The sequence below is a fragment of the Scleropages formosus genome, chromosome 1 (genome assembly GCF_900964775.1).
Source record: "Scleropages formosus chromosome 1, fSclFor1.1, whole genome shotgun sequence".
NCBI lineage: Eukaryota > Metazoa > Chordata > Actinopteri > Osteoglossiformes > Osteoglossidae > Scleropages > Scleropages formosus.
The window spans coordinates 7288711-7306072 of record NC_041806.1 but is presented as its reverse complement, the minus strand read 5'-3'; the positions used below and the strand labels follow the sequence as shown (position 1 = coordinate 7306072).

The 17362-nt window shown below is 43.4% G+C and overlaps 1 protein-coding gene across 2 annotated transcripts in view; it reads right to left on the bottom strand.

Annotated features, from left to right (window-relative positions):
* Positions 1 to 17362, bottom strand: part of LOC108930453 (collagen alpha-1(II) chain-like) — a 37198-nt gene that overhangs the window by 16265 nt on the left and 3571 nt on the right. Inside the window, exons 3-24 of one of the 2 annotated variants that reach the window (XM_018745692.2) lie at positions 16500 to 16510; positions 16191 to 16223; positions 16035 to 16067; positions 15744 to 15806; positions 13129 to 13221; positions 12709 to 12786; positions 11882 to 11926; positions 10224 to 10277; positions 9539 to 9592; positions 9282 to 9335; positions 8710 to 8763; positions 8382 to 8435; positions 8208 to 8252; positions 6660 to 6713; positions 5857 to 5901; positions 5645 to 5698; positions 5165 to 5263; positions 3182 to 3226; positions 2846 to 2944; positions 721 to 774; positions 504 to 611; positions 115 to 168 (exon numbers count right to left, since the gene is read on the bottom strand). In XM_018745692.2, the coding sequence (XP_018601208.1) occupies positions 115 to 168; positions 504 to 611; positions 721 to 774; positions 2846 to 2944; positions 3182 to 3226; positions 5165 to 5263; positions 5645 to 5698; positions 5857 to 5901; positions 6660 to 6713; positions 8208 to 8252; positions 8382 to 8435; positions 8710 to 8763; positions 9282 to 9335; positions 9539 to 9592; positions 10224 to 10277; positions 11882 to 11926; positions 12709 to 12786; positions 13129 to 13221; positions 15744 to 15806; positions 16035 to 16067; positions 16191 to 16223; positions 16500 to 16510 (1283 nt within the window). Of the gene's footprint in view, positions 1 to 114; positions 169 to 503; positions 612 to 720; positions 775 to 2845; positions 2945 to 3181; positions 3227 to 5164; positions 5264 to 5644; positions 5699 to 5856; positions 5902 to 6659; positions 6714 to 8207; positions 8253 to 8381; positions 8436 to 8709; positions 8764 to 9281; positions 9336 to 9538; positions 9593 to 10223; positions 10278 to 11881; positions 11927 to 12708; positions 12787 to 13128; positions 13222 to 15743; positions 15807 to 16034; positions 16068 to 16190; positions 16224 to 16499; positions 16517 to 17362 lie in introns of both variants that reach the window. The other variant, XM_018745691.2, reaches the window with a different exon arrangement.

Below are 17362 nucleotides of genomic sequence, written 5' to 3'. Positions count from 1 at the left end.
TCCATGTGGCAAACATAGGTAAGCCTAAAAAGAATGGATTTAATCTCCCAGCAAGCTTTTTCTATCACTACTGTCAACCTGTGGACCCAGTTTTGTAAGTGCTGCCATACCCACCTTTGCACCTGCCACGCCATCCTGACCTGGGAAACCACGGTTACCAGGAGCCCCCTATAACAGAAACAATACAGCACATTTAAGCTCTAATATTACTGATGCTGCCTGGGAAAAAAAAAAAAAAAAAACAAAAAAAAACAAAAGAATGGGGCTATTATTTACAACAATGTTGTGTTTTCAATGAGAAAATTACATCTGCAAGAATTTTGCAGTGACCATAATTTAATTTAAAATAAATCCATGATCAAGCTTGTCACTGCTATGACAGAAGGAAGCATCTCACTGAGATGGTAACCTCTCATCTGTGACCAGTACTGAACGTGTTCTGAGATGCCCAATACTAATAAACACTTCATGCGGTTGCCATGGTTTGAGGGGATTTTACACACTCTCTCTCCAGGAGGTCCAATTGGTCCTGCTGAACCAGGTTCTCCTCTTGCTCCTCTCTTGCCCTCTTCTCCTGCTGGGCCAGGTGGACCTTGGGGACCAATAGGACCCTAACATGGGCAACACAAAGAAGCCTTACTGATTTCGAGTTCACCAAATATAAAGATAACGACCAAGACGGGAGGCGAAAACATAAAAAACAATGAAATAATGACTCACAAGTTCTCCTTTAGGGCCAGCCTCTCCCTTGAATCCTGCCAGACCAGGGTCACCCTAAATAGAGGAGACAGGTAAGAAAACAGATGGTAAATCACTGCAGTTTGTAACCTATTTTTAATACATGTACAGTACACCTGTCCCTCATGTAAAGGGTTAATTCCATAAAATCACTCTGTTAGGCAAATTCCTATTGAGAGGGGATCAAATTAATACAATTTCTTATGAAAAAAAATAACTGGTTCCCAAGTGAAAAATGCATCACTTTAAAAGAATGAAAATAGCAAAATAGAAAGCATTTTTATACATGATAATGACAACACCAGCATATGTTATACAATAAACATAGCGTATGTTATATAATATTTGAAACAGAAATTATTTGTAGCTTGCATTTTGATATTTTGTGACATTTTTTGTTCATTTGTTAATTTTCAATGACTGCTCGTCCTAATGGTGGGTCAAGGTGGTAAGGAACCTATTCCTGAAGCATAAGGTGTGAAGCAGAGCATACTCTGGATGGAGACATTTTGATGTTTATAATATAAAGGAATAAAGTTAATAAAATCACTGCCTGCATCTCTCACTCTGCAAAGCATGCAAATATTATGTCATTACAGGCTATGCGCAGTGAAAATAACATGTCTGACAACAAACGACCAGCATTTGTTCACAAGATTAAGGTTTTATTAACACTTCTGTCAAAGTAACCATGTTATAAAAATTGTGTATCTGACAAATAATTGAACTAATAGATTCTTGTTTATAGTTTATTTCTCAAACTTAATCTTAAGGGGCAGTAGGCAGCATAGTTTATTATTACATTACCCTTGATCAAGGTACATATTGCGAACTGATACAGCGAAAATTATCCTGCTGTATAAACGGGTTAAATAATTTTAAGCAGCTTAATGTCATTTTCAAGAAAAGCATCAGCTAAATTAAGTAATAATAACAGCAGTAGTAGTAGAGGTAGAAGTATTGAATCTACTATTTCAGTTATGATTTATACTTTCATACTTTACACTTATTTTAAATTTATACAGCCATCCCTCAATTTACTAACTCTCTTTATCTGAAATTTTGGCATAACTGCTTATGGCTTTTGACACTCATTTGTGGAACAAGAAACCAGTACAGCAAAATTTATCCAAAGTGAGTTGAAAAAATGTGAAAATCGCACATTGCGAGAGTGATGTGGAAGTGCAGGTAATGTACCGTAGATGGCACGTCTGCATCCAGATCTCTTCATCGGTTCGTATGTTGGGAACGTGAGCATTGCTTTAATAGGGCAGGGCACTATGAGAAGCGTATAAAATTCCACAGGAGTGTCTGTTGGCCATATTGGGCATGTTACTTCACCGAATGATTGTGGAGACAGCAGAGCAATTAGCAGGAAATATTTAGCTGATGGTTTTTTTGAGTATGGAGGCTCATTTTAGCAGCATTGCGCAGTTTTAGAAAGTTGTTCTACAAAGGCAACATGCTCAGTGGATCCCTGCTTGGTTTTATTTCTCATAATGTGGAGAACTGATCAATTAAAATTAAAAATAGGAATTACTCCAGTAACTAAAAAAAACAAACTGCTGTATTTTCTGAACATAGTTGAAGCAGGAAACTAAAGGTAACAGGTGTAATAGCAATAAACTGCTTTAAGAGGTACCTGTCTACCTCCAGCGGCTATATTAAAACACAGAAGCTCAACCACCACAATTCAAACCTTACATGTACACTAGTGCTTGTTATTTCCAGGATAATTTAGAGGTTAATATAGTAGAAACTAGATTGACTGACACCACTGAGGGAAGAAAACGTGGTGGGAAAATGACTAACTGCCAAAAATACTGCTGTACGGATCAGCAAGCCTGTTATTTGAGGAAAAGATAATATGTTTTTATAAGCCATTGTAGCAGTTTTTAGTAGAATGGGACCCCACTATGTAAGGGATGAATGGATTTGTAGACTGTGATTTCACACGTTACAGGGTATTCGAGGCCTGAATATTTCAAGGTACTTCGCTAACTGTAAAAATTAAATTTTAAATGCAAGTGTATATTTTTTTAAGGTCTGTCACAGAAAGGAATAAAGAAATGATTTGTTTTTCCTTCTCATTGAGCAAGTCACCCACCTGCAGTCCTTTGGGTCCAAGAGGTCCTGTTGCTCCCTGTGGTCCTGGGGGCCCCCGGGGTCCCGGGAAACCCGGAGCACCAGCAATACCTGGGGCACCCTGGAGGGGTAGGTGATAAGCCATACATTAATAACAGAGAGTCTGTGAATGCACTAAAGAAAAACTACCAAACACTAATGTTGCTTTGGGCACAGCGCTAAGAAAAAAAGTTTTTAGATACATACAAGCCAACCATATTATCATATTCATGTCTATTTCTGAAAGAAAACTGTAGAAAATAGATATTTCTGGCAGCAAAGATGCTGTCAATAAACAGGTGCGGGCAAAGCTACTCACTGCAGAGCCTTTTGCCCCAGGAATGCCATCAGTTCCAGGATTACCCTGATGGAAGAGGGACAGAAAGGGGGGGGGCATTATTAGACACAAACCCAAGGCAGTACTGAAAGTCCGATCTCTGCGTTTTAAGAAAACACTACCAGCATTTTCACATTGGAAATGAGGTTCTGAACGTAACTCGGTTCTGACGGACATCATCTTGCTCCACAACCTAATCTGGTTACCTATAAAAAGTAATATGTGGCTCGCACTAACTAGTGTTTAAAGAATATTTGTTATAATAAAACTTCCACTGTGACAAACTATATAGAGGAATGATACTGTAATAAAAACAACTTGAACTTCAACTTGAAAAAGTGCAAATTGCTGTTTAGAAATTTCTCAAAGTTATTTAAATGCACCTTCAAACTTCAATGGAAAAAAAAAAAGCAAACAAATATTCACTTGAAGGCGGGCGGCTATCCTATGGATGGGGGCAGCATTCAGTTGAGACGATTTTGAACGAAAGGCAGAAGGAACTGAAGGACAGAACAAACAGTCCATCCTTTGCCGTCATAAGAGCATCAGCTGCCACTGCTGTAGGTGGTTCAGAACCTGAAATCACCTTCTCGTATCTGTGCACCTAGCCCCGTGTGATCATTATACAGGATAATCTCAGCAGGGTAATGACACGGTATCAGACAGAGTGATCATATTTATCGTGAAAACTGGCTCCCCGTGTTGCAAACAGTTCCGTTGTGAATTTGTACTTTTTCTATTTAATTTAATTTTAACCTATGTTCTATACTTTGTTTCAAAATTTCTGTTGCAGTACAGTAAGTGGCATCGAGGGCCGAGCTACTGCCTTCGGATCCAAAGGTCATAGATCTGAATTGCACCTGCTACTGTAGTACTCTTCAACAAAGTGCTTACTTTAAATTGCTCCATTAAAACTTCCCCAGCTGTATAGATGTAAACACCTTTACATTGCAGGTCGCTTTAGAGAAAAGTGTCATCTAAACGAATAAATGTACCGTAAATGCAAACTTTGTTCATGCACAGAGATAACAGGTGTCAGGAAAAAGCACCAAAACCAAATATCTCTATGGGACTGTATATGGTCCCATGCATGAAAGGTAAAGCACGGAGATTCTCGGTTCTGGCTCCGTCGTGGTGAAACGACCACCCCCTCTCACTCGGAACTGCTGAAACTCTGTCGACATTCAAGAAGGGTCTGAAAACTCACCTCTTCCAGACTCACTTCACCTGTGATCTCTCCAGCTCACGTATGGTGTAAATGTTCATGCACCATAACTTTATGATCATGCCCAGAAAAGCCTTTACACGGCCATTACTCCTGTATTGTATGTAAATGTTTGCGTATCCTTAAAAAAAAAAAAAAAAATTAAAAAAAGAAATCGTAGGAAGGTGATCAGGGTTAGTCTATCCCGAGTTTTGTGCACCTACTTGTGTGATGAACATCGGTGCACAACGTTGAAAGAAACGAACTGGGTTTACTTAAGAATCATGTCTGCAACTATGTCTCTTTCTCCTAATGTGTTAATGTAATGTGTTAAAAGTGTCTGCTAAATGAAAAATACATGTAATGTAAATGTATAAATCACTGCAGCTCCAGTTTTAAAAGGCTACGTATAAAATAAAAAGTGTCACACGGTATTTTCATTTATTATAGCTATATCCAAGACTTTGACAGAACCAAAAGCATAAATAAAGAGCAGTTTGCATGATCACATTCTTACAGATTACGTCCTTGTGATAAAAGTGATGTTGGATTTATGAACAAATGTAAAGAGTATGAGAAACATACTTCTGATCCCGGGTGCATTTATTTACTATGGAGTATTTGCATGGTATTTCTGAATATTTTTAGAAAATGTAATATATCTTCCTGTCTGTAGTCCACACTGGCTGCATTAAGATTTATTTTGAGGGGGCTGGGGCAAAATCCAGGTCAGATCGTTTCAGATCGCAGTAAATACTCACGGAAGCACCGGCTGGGCCAGGAGATCCAGGAGTCCCTGCTTCTCCTCGGGGACCTGGAGGACCCTCCGCCCCCCGAACACCAATGGGACCAGCTTCACCCTGGGAGAGGAAAGAAAACAATTTAATAAGACAGTTATCACGAACTGCAGTGCACCAAAGCAACGGTGACAGATGGCATCCTTTGTATTAGTGTCAGTGTGACACTCTCCATTCCCCTCCATTATTCTTTGGGTACGTGCATATGAACAAAACCTTCACTGTGAATGCATTTCCTCCAGAGTCCCAGTATCTAGTGGCATAACGGAGAAACCAAGCCTTCAGCAGAAGACCGGCTTGCACAGCAGGAATTCAACGCAGCCCTGAATACTTTTCATTTTTCCTCTTTACTTTTAAATGATATGAAAAGAAATAAAAAAATTAAACTATTGTGCGAGTCCCAGCTCAGTATGTGTTAAGACCGGAAACAAAGCGCGTACGCACCTTAGCACCTGGGGAACCTGGGAAGCCTGGAGCTCCAGCAGGACCAACGGGACCCTGTGGTGGGAGAGGAAGTCACAATGAGGGGACTGTCTCTTCTCTCATTGTCCATTTTCAGTTCAAGTGCAACCCTTGTATATGTTTCCAGAATTGCTGCTGGGATATATAGGTAATAGGTAATAGGGTAAGTAATGAATAAAAGAATGAATACATACAGGCGGGCCAGCAGGACCAGACAGGCCATCGTTACCACGAGCTCCCTGGTACATGGGAAAACAGAAGGGAGACCAGTTACATCACCATAGCACCCAAATACAACAGATAGATTATTATACCACACAAGTAGAGCAGTTACATTCCTGCATTGCCCAAGCACTGGTGGTATATCACCATGCTACCCAAAGATCTATCTATATATATATATATCACTGCTGTGTGGAGTTTGCATGTTCACCCCGTGTCTGTGTGGGTGTCCTCTGGGTGCTCTGGTTTCCTCCCACAGTCCAAAGACATGCTGTTTAGGTTCCCTATAGTGTGTTCCACTGATGTATGGATGAGTGACCCAGTGTAAGTAGTGTGTCTAGCAGTGTAAGTCACCGTGGTGAATAAGGTGTGTGGGCTGACAACACTACGTAGAGTTCGTTGGAAGTCGCTTTGGAGAAAAGTGTCTGCTAAATAACTAAATGTAAATGTAAATATAGATTACACTGCTAAATGTATTATTCAAACACAGCTGCTCTTACATACTTATGTTGTTTGAACGTAGCCGTTATGTTACAGCACCTACAGCACTGTACCAACAAAAGAGTAGCAATTTATGATCCAGGAAAATATATGGTGGAGGTTCTTAGAAACAGTTCAGTGTAACGGTGATCAAGCAGAACCAATGAAATAAAAGTGCAAAACAAGCAATAAAAGCTGGTTGTATTAGCTGCTGCTGAGCCAGAGACCTGAAGCCTGGGTGCAAATTAGGAGAGTGTATGGGGAACGGAGCTGTGTGATGGGGAGTGGAACTCACTGCAGCTCCGGAAGATCCAGGGCGCCCCCTTTCGCCAGGCAGACCACGTGGGCCCTAGAGAGACAGGAAAACAGCGGAATCAGAAGACAATGTTCATCGCATTAATACTCTAAAGTTTTCGAAGTGAGTAGTGAAGCTATTCTGGGATTTGTTATGATGGATTTCAAATGGAATTTCTTGTGAATGATCACAAAATTTGCATATTAAATACATACATACACACACACACTCTGAACCGTTTGTTCCATTCGGGGTCACGGGGAACCAGAGTCTAACCCGGCAAATACAGGGCGTAAGGCTGGAGGGGGAGGGAACACACCCAGGACGGGACGCCAGTCTGTCGCAAGGCACCCTAAGTGGGACTCGAACCCCAGACCCACCCGAGAGCAGGATCCGGTCCAACCCACCACGCCACCACGCCACCACGCTCCCCGCATATTAAATACATATTCACTATTCACAACACCACTGCTCATTTTAGAGATATTTTCGCATTAGATTTAGGGCACAGTAATCATACTAAAAAAGGTATGATAATGCTACAGGTAAACTGGGAGTGAAGCACTGGGTTTTAAACATCACCTGAATAGGAGACCATTGCATTATGAAGGTCACATTAGATTTAACAGTATAAATATCCTACTTTGCTTTGGATAAATTTACAAAAAAATAATTAGAGCCCTGTGTTGGCGGATAGGCTCCAGCTCGCCGTGATCCTGCTTGCGATAAGGGGTTGTTGACAATGGTTGGTTGGTAGGTAAGTTTACTGTTAGCAATAAATCTAAGGGTACACACACACACACACACACACTCTGAACTGCTTGTCCTGTACAGGGTCGCAGGGAGCCAGAGCCTAACCCAGCAACACAGGGCATAAGGCCAGAGGGGGAGGGGACACACCCAGGACAGGACACCAGTCCATCACAAGACACCCCAAGCGGGACTTGAACCCCAGACCCACTGGAGAGCAGGACCTGGTCCAACCCACTGCACCCCCTGGGTACAAACTATTTAATATAAATATCATGGGGGATGATGGAAAAATGTCAGTTTTGGCTTGTTGTACCACTATCTCCCCAGTTGGAAGGCCTAGTGAAAATTTTACTTGATGGTAAAACATCAGTTCAGAAGTTGACATCACACTTGAATTACTGTCATTGTTACTGACTGTTGTATCTGTCCATATAACAAGGTATCTAGCGCTGTCTCAAAGTGGTGGTGCGAGAGGACGTGGCTTCGATCCCTGCTCGGTTTGATTGGAGTTTACATGTTCCACCCGTGTCTGTGTGGGTTTCCTCCGGGTGCTCTGGTTTCCTCCCACACTCCAAAGACATGCTGTTCAGATTCCCCCATAGTGTGAGTGACAGAGAGTGTGTTTCACTGATGTATGGATGAGTGTAAGCAGCGTATCTAGCGGTATAAGTCACCTTGGTGAATAAGGTGTGTGGGTTCATAACACTACATTGTAAATTGCTTTGGAGAAAAGTCTCTGCTAAGTGAATAAATGTAAATGTATCTTCATGTAAAGAAAAGGAGTGGCTCACTCACCATTGGTCCAGGGGCACCATTTTCACCTGGAGCTCCAGCCTCTCCCTGGTGGAAAGAGCAGCACATCAGCCACATTTAAAGAATACATTAAATCAAGAATGAGTGAGATTAAAACATTTTTTTTCAACATGATGTGTGTCAGTAGTGTTAAAGAGAGACCTGGCAGGGTCTCACCTTCACTCCTGCAGCCCCACTCTCTCCCTTGGTACCATCAAGACCTGGGTGACCCTGTACGCAGAGATGAACAATTACGACCCTTTTCCATTTATTCTTATTATATTTCATGCTACATACTACAAATTTTCATCGTGTGTGTTTGTTTTCAGCACAAATGCAGGCCTTTATGCGTAAGACAAATAAAAGATACGGTAGGGTAGAAACAACCTAAATTATTACGCGTTCCTGTACTTACACACTTTCGGCAAACCAGTCAACACAATTATTGTCAGTTTTTCTGAAATGTGTGTATCTATAAATACGCAGCTGCCATCGGGACACTGACCCGGTGACCCTTGATCCCGGGAAGTCCAGGAGTTCCCGGAAATCCTCGTGCCCCCTGAAAGGAAAGGATGGTGACAAAGAAAAAGAGAAGGTTGGGTAAAAAAATATGTGAAATATGACATATGACAAGTACGATATGTACTTTCTCGACACCTCAATGGGCCCGCTGACGCCTCTGAAACTGCAATGCCGCTAACAGTCCATATTTTAACACAACTGTATGAACTGTACACAGTCGGTCATTTACAACGTTAAGTGAGGTGGAGACCCGGCAAAAAAAGGCTTTTCTATTTCTTTCTAAGATTTTTAGCAAGTTGTCTAAGCCCCGCCTACAAACGCGGGGTCATTAAAAACCACGTAATCTTCTCGACGAGGTGCGTTAGGACTCAGATTTGTAGCACGTATAGCGGTGAAGACACACTTGAAGAATTTATGCCATCTAGAGCAGACAAAATTCATGGCTGGGTCTCAGGAGGCTGTGGATGCAGCAAGTTCAGTCTGGAAAGACTATCTGATGATACTAATGGTTCCACTTCCGGAATTCCCGCGTGTAAAGAAACAACCGTTTGTTACCTGAGGTCCTGGGGGTCCACGGTCTCCCGGCTTTCCGGGTTTGCCAGATTCGCCCTGGACACACACAGGGAAAATGCATCGGTATGGGAACTCGTTTCTCTAACGACCTTCCAAGCCAAGCCTTGCACCTTCGCTCGGATCAACAAAGCCGCTTGGGTCCGAACCCACGCGACACTTGTGACGCCGACGTGCCATGTTGAGCGAGGCAGGGGCGGATGAATACAGAGGACGCCGGTATTTCGGTGGACGATACTCACGTTGTCTCCAGGTTTCCCTGGGGGTCCAGGGGGGCCCCTGGCGCCCAAGGAGCCCTGATACAAAAAAAATGAGCAAAGAGAAAAAAAAAAAACAAGAGAAAGCCTGTTATTTCCTGGTTGCACGTGAACGAAGCACAGTCCGAAGACCTCGGTGAGCGCGACTGGTCCATCCTCCAGACGAAGGCGCCGCACAACGTTGCGTTCGCACTCGAGCCTATGGGTATTTTGAGCAGTGCGATGCACGGGTTCCAAACAGGTGGAGACTTCTCCTGTCCCGTGTGACAGCTTTCCTCTTCTCTACAGGTGGTAGCTGCTGCGTTACTGCGATTCAGCCCACTGAAAGCCACACCCGTACCAGGGTGCCGGCGCGCTGGCTCTCGGACCCACGAAGCTCCCACATACACCGCCATGGCGGTGTTCTCCATAGCTTTCACACATCTCCTTCACTTCATTGAAAGATTCACTCGGTGCAGCTCTAGTGCCCAAAGCATTTACTACCGGATTAAATGTGGGCAGAAAGTATCTGAGTACCTTCGCTCTAGTTTATTAGTCGTCTCCGAATATCGGTCTGTAGTTAAGATTTCATCCAGTTTATGGAGGATTTATAAATAGGTTTAGTTCAGCGGCGATGTCAGCGGGGTTGTAGGTTTGGCTGTGGGACATCTGGGAATCGTGGAACACTAACCGTTGCTCCAGGCTCTCCAGGCTCTCCAGGGCTGCCTTGGAAACCTTGTGGGCCCTAGTAAACATAGCAGAAAAAGAGGCTGGTATGCGAGGAGAAAGTCAGCATCATGCAACCTAGGCAGCGGTCTGGTTAAAACAGTCAGTCCTTGTTTTGGGAAAGCGGGACACAGTCGAAATGGGACGGAAACTGAGCTCTGAGATCGTATCTGCGGGGAACCTGCAAAAGCAATCTGACCCCATCAAATCGCCTGTTCTGGTGAAACGCCGCATCAAACACTTCACTCACGCGTGCATTTTTATTGACTGTCCTTGTCAGGGTCACCGCGATTAGGCACCAGGCTGAGAGGCGTACGCCCTGGACAGGACTCCAGTCCATTGCAGGGAAGTCACACGTAAATACGGGCTATGTAGAGCGCCAAATCCGCTTGAACTACACGTCTTCGGGCTGCGTGAGGCAACCAGAGCACCCGGAGGAAACCCACGCAGACTCGAGGAGGGCAAACACCACACAGACTAAGCCGGATTTGAACCTTCACCCGAACAGCTCAGCGCTTGCTCAAACACACGGAAACTCCAAAACCTAGGTCTCTCTGGGTCCTGGGGGGAAGGGGCAGGATTACGGCAGGGGGGACAAGGAGGCTCGATGAAAGAGTCAGTCAGCAGCACTGCTTCTGGACAGGCAGGAGGGAACTCCGCAAATATGAGAGTCGATGAATGTGCGTCTGTGTCCGTGCACAAACGCGTGCACAGACGGGTCTTCTCCCCGATTTAACACGCCATGGAAGGACCGCCTCTTAGTAAACTACAGCAGGGAGCTCATTACCTTAACCGCTATTTCAAATTCGGAAAGAAAATACTACAGAAAAACTTCGATTTGAACCTCATGCTTTTAGAGATTAACTGAGAGCACGTTACATCACGTTGGAAGCTCGTCGCGGCACTTTCCCTGTGGATGAAAAGTCTGTTTTTTTTTTTTGTTACTGCTAAAGGGGACATATTTCTTTCATTTAGTTCTGCATGTTGACCTAGTAAATCTGTCTTACGTGTTTATTTATTTGTCGCCCTGTTTCGTTTTCTTTTTTTTTCGCATTTTTCCAGCGATAGTGTGGAGTACTGTGGACTGCGTGTGAGTCTGGGGTCAAGAATAATCATGTCGAACTTTGATTTTTAAAATCGAAAGCCCGGTGGTTCTCGGTTCTGGCTCCTACGTGGTGGAACGAGCTCCCTCTCTCACTCAGAACTGCTGAATACCTCTCAATGTTCAAGAAGGGTTCCAAACCAGATCTTTTTCAGACTCGCTTCTCACCAGATTCTCCCCTATCGACTTCTTAAATTTCCGTTACATTATAAACTCTGTGCGCTGCTCATAATGTTATGTTACGATTAACGTTACCTGCTTCGAACACTTAAATTCTCCACCAATTCTATGTGCGGCTACCCATGTCACGTATGCTGGTTTAAACGATGCTCAGTTAATAAATGCAAACGCAATGTAATTATTCACACGGCTTATAGCACAAAAAGCAAGAAAAGAGAAAAATCCCACTCTTCTCAGTGGTTCTGCAATGCATGGCGAACGCACAGGGACCGGCAGCCACGTGTTCCGCTGAACACGATGAGCGTGCTTGAAATCCTTAAAGAACGGAGAGGGATACTCACGGGAGCTCCAGTGGGTCCAGGCGGACCACGAGGACCCATGGGTCCCTACAAGAGGCAGACAGAGGGAAGAAAAGATATGAAAAATAAAACGAGAGGCAGATTTACCGAAAGGAACATTACCTGAGGCGTTGAGAAAAACTGCAAGTAAAAAATCACAATTTTCATCTCTATTTACACACATCCTGGACATGAGCATATTATGTATGAACTGCACAAGTTCGGTAAAATACAATTTATTAACTCCGACCTACTCTCGCTGGCTGAAATAAAACCCAGTATAAAATTCCCAATGTCCGTTTGCTTGGTTATTTTAAAAAATTGTAAAAAAAATTATATTCTTTCACACGATTTAAAAAATTTCTTGCACCCGTGGGAAAAAATACATTATAGTTGGACTGAGTATTAGGCAGAGGTTTACTCTGTCTTCGTTTTAAAGCTGTAAGGGCATTTTTGGCTGTCAGACAAATATCGATTCCCACGATGTGTGTGAGCAGGCACCTATTCAGGTGTTCGTTAGCGTAGCCTGGAAGACTCCCTGCCATCACATTTTCGATTTAGATCAAAAGTGGCTCCAGAACACGACCAATACGGAATCACTGCAGCTTCATTCTGGTGGAAAAATGAAGCCCGTTCACATTCCTAACTCCAGACAATTCAAATTCTCAAGCTTTCCATTAGATTTCACCACTATCTTCCCTATATCCTGATAATACACACATGCCATGAATAGAGTACTTTTAAACAGTAGGTTAGTTTGCATTAACCTCCCTGCACATGAGCTCCTAATCAAAAGCACATCTGACGGTATTTCTACTGTTACTCCTTACCATCGGCCCTTGCATGACGCCCATCTGGGCTCCACCCGCTTTCTCGTCAAATCCACCCGCCATCTGAGCAGCAAAACGCTGTGCAACAGGAGAAGGTAGAAGGATGGGTTCATTAAAAACCATTATTACAGCTCACTTACATTCAAATGTAACCGATGCCCAAGATATTTTCTTGATCCTTTTTAATAGGATTTTCGCTGGACGCAAAGCACTGTTCTATGCTAATGCAACCACGCATGCAATCCCTCTAACATGACAAAAAGAAATGGAATGTCTTGGCCACATGGTACATGCAAAGTACCACATCTTCTCAAAGACCCACTTTACTTGTGTATATTTGAACATCCCTAGTTTGATTCACACGAATACCCTGTATTCACTTTACTTCCACATCAAGCAAGGGTTCTTTCCCACACTTACTCCGCCAAGGCCTGGGGGTCCTGGTGGCCCGGGGGGTCCAGGCTTTCCAGGAAAACCAGGTTTACCATCTCCGCCTGGGAGGCCAGGACTTCCCTGAGGACAAGGAGAAGAGATGCTAGCATAACAATGAAGAACTGGTTCAAACAAGATTCATAGTGACTAAGATTGCTGTAAATTATAGTTAATACTTGAATATGGAATGAATATTGACATGAATGTTTTTGTTTAAACTTGAAAGTGTAAGTAGATTCAGTGAAGCCTGGGCAAACTTTTAATGACGGGCAGATTTACACGCACACTGTCTGAAACAGCCTGTCCCGAGTGGGGTCTTGGCGAGTCAGAAGCCCAACCCAGCAAGACAGGGCGCAAGGCTGGAGGGGGAAGGGGACACACCCAGGACGGGACACCAGTCCACTGCAAGGCACTCCAAGCAGGACTCAAACCCCAGACCCAGCAGAGAGCAAGCCCCAGCCACATCTCTGTGCCACTGCACCCTAACCCCCAGCAGATTTAGGTAAATTATAATGCACAGAAAGCAATTACTATCACTCATATCATGTTGCTGGTTCGGATTTCTTTCTTTCTAGAGCCACTTTGCTAAATTTATTTGCTATAGGTATGATTCTGTATTGAAAGAGAAGCACGGCCATAAAATGAGGAGCACGGAGCTTTAATGGGTCAGAAAAGTAAATAACTGACACACTTCCTCATCATGTAACAGCTTGATGAAAGTAGAGTTGATTTTAAAATTTCAGATAAACATTGCTGTAGTGCCTTGTAATTAATTTGTTTTTATGTTAATACCATGGAAGCAGGGGTTGGAAGGCATGTAGCAGTCTTGCACACTTCGAAGCAGAAGCTCCTGGTTAGCAGCTTCTCTAGAGAAGTTTCAGGATCCGGGCTTGACGGCATTATATGACGCAATTTCACAAACCGTTAGCCGCCAAAAGCAAACTTCAATAGATGCCATTAATTCATTCGGACTAATGAATGCAAACCCATATGAACTAATGCCAAGGGGTCAAATTTCAACATTGTAGGCAATAAAGTTTGTTCTGTTACATTTTGCGGAATGGAGCAATAAAAATGTGCTGAAATGCACTCAGTCACTTTCATTAACTGGTTGTCCAAGTCAAAGTCTTGGTGGTTTGGTGCCTATCTGGGAGCCACATTCTACAAGGCTAGTCAGGGTACACCATGGATGGGATGCCAGTCTATCACAAGGTAGCTACACACACTACAGGCAATTCCGATTCATCGGTCTGCCTGAACTATATGTCTTTGGACCGTGCGAGGAAACCAGAGCACCCAAAGGAAACCCATAGAGCCACAGAAAGAACATGCACCCCCACACAGACTGAGTTGGATTCAGAACTCTGCCTGAACAACCCAGGTGCTATGAGGAAGCAGCATTACCTGTCGCACCACCCTTGTTGAATTCCATGTAACATCTGAACTATATATGCAGTGACCGAACGCGGATCTCAGTCACAGTATGTGCCATAAAGTCTCCGTCTGAGAAAGGGTTAACATACAAGAGTGTAAAATTATGTATTCAATACACACTGGTATATTTATTTGAAAACAACGCAAAATTCTTCCGGGTCTTAGAAATAGCTTACTAAAAAAAGAATTCTTCATACATTTTGTTGAGCACTATTCGTTCTACTGCCACCCTTTCCAGTAATGTATTTTATCCATTTATTTCATCCATTCCCCAGACTAATTGCAGCAACTAATTGTTTTGCTTTTTGGTTCCCCAAACTAAAGTGTGAAATCTAATAATACATTTAAAGGCTACTAAATCACTAAGTTTAAATAATTACTTTTCAATATATGAATCCTTCTAAAGCATGTAATTTTTCATAATTTCTCCCCTTAGAATTACACATCTGTATAGCGTTTACTCCGATTAGCCTTGCACGCTGTGCTTCCAGGATAGGCGCTGGACCATGATGCTGTGCTGTGTCTTTGAGACTTACAGAAAATTGCTGCCATGTATCATTAATTTAATCTGCTGCAATACAAATGGGCATAAATACAAAATTATATTACACTAAAGTGCCCTGAATCGGCATCACTCTCCCTTTCTTAACACTTGTACTGTTGATACTGTACATAATTCTGGGTGGGATGGTGGCACAGCAGATAGTGCTTGAGTTTCCAAGTGCCTGGATGGTGCAACTGGACACGGGTTTGACTCCCCCCGCTCACTCTATGGGTAGTTTGTTTGCCCTCCTTGGGTTTGAGTGCTTTTCCACCCACAGTCCATGTGTTCCAGGTGAACAGATGGCTCAAGACGGCCCTTTGAGTGCATCAATGTGAGTTACGCTGCTCTGCTGTATAGATGGGTAAATGACTGTGGCGAGCTAAATGTGGTATATCTACCACTGAAGGTCACCTTGGATAAAAGCGTCATCGGAAAACTACGCAGAAATCACCGTATGGTGTTTGGGAGAATAAATGTATTTTATTGTGTATATAATGATAAATTACTACATATCAAAAGGTACGGAACAGATGAGCATTGGCACGTAGGGAGAAGCGAGGAGCCTCACTTCCCTTCCATTTGGTTACTCAGGTAAAAGAGCAGTTTTGAAGTACAAATATCTCACCTTGTCTCCCTTCTCGCCCTTCGGCCCCTGAGGTCCCTGAGGTCCCTGTTCCCCACGGGGGCCCTGCGAGGACACAGGTACGCTGATGATCCCCTCGATGGAGCGCAGCACAGCTGCCGATCAGGTTACCCACCATGCACCCTGTCCTTCGCATTAACCAGTTAATAACTTTAAACGGGAAGTTCGTTTGTTGAAAGCTTTGAAAGCTCAGAGGTAATTTAGAGAAATCTGTACGTGTTTGCAAATACGATTCGCACAGATCCGTGGCTCAGCGCGAGCAGCACAACCTACCATAGGGCCCTCTGGTCCTTGAAGTCTCACCACCTGGACAAAGACACGGACGACGGCATGAAACGATGGCATCACATGACCTGCCGATCTGAACGAGCGTGTTTTCGCACGCAATCTCTGCTTTACTGACTCGTGGCAATCAGGCCTGATACTCACATCTGTAGCATCACCTGGTTCCCCTTTCTGGCCCTGTAATGAATAGACCAGTAATGGGATTATTTGTCTGAATTCAAACGTACACCTTTGAACGATAACTCCGTAAATATGCATCGAGTAATTTTGTGCTGTGTACATAATGAAACAATTTAAAGCAATTTAAATCTATTTAAACATATGTCAAAAAATGTTGATAGTTATTTAATGTTTAAATACATATAAAATGCATTTAGTTTAAAATAAATCAATCAATCTCGTCCAACGTTTGCCTGTCTCGCCCTCATCGCGCTGTCAAAGAAACGGACTCACCTTACTTCCAACTTCACCTGTTTTCGGAACAAAGAGTAAAACAAGAGACTTTTAGTCACGGCATGCAGATATAGTTGTGTGATCGCATCAAATGATGGCAACAGGAGGAAAAAGAAACAAGCCAATCTGCGTGGAAGTGGCAGTGGGAAGAAAACAAACCATCTGCCCTCCGGCTAAGCGCCACCTACCGGGGAAGGAGAGCCGCAGAGGGAAGGGTACGGAACCGCGGAGGGACATAGGGTCTATCTGCGTCACTAGACAACTGTAGGCTGGTTTGTTACTCTCACCACATATGTGAGCCATGGTACCTTTGGTTGTAAAGGATCATGTCACAATGGTTAATTAGGAAAATCTTTATTTCTGCTGGAAAAAGCTGGGCAACAATGGCGCAGCAGTGAAATGCGCCGCCCCCCCCCGCCACATCTGGGGCAAAAAGCCGAGATGTCGGTGTCACCTTGTAGCACATGGAGATGAAATGATACCTCCCTGAATCAGGACTTCCAATACACTGATTGTTCTTGTAAAAACTTTTTTTTGAATTCATTTTCATCTGAGTTGTTGTTAAGACTTTACTTTTTAAAATAAACATCTAAGCGAGGGTTATCGAACTCACCTGCGGGAAGGCCCTGTGCCTGTTGAAGTTCATACCCCCACATCCCTGCACACGTTAAAAGCTGAGAATCGTCGTTCTCGATACTGATGTTAGTCTTCTAAACCTCAACTATTTTTACCGCACTGCCTGCATAACTCACTAGTCCTGTCGTTTATCTCTCGCTATCAGTAACTGCCTGTTCAAGTCAGGGTCACTGTGGTCCGGAGCCTATCACCATGGTATGCGCTGATAAACAGTCCATCAAAAGGTA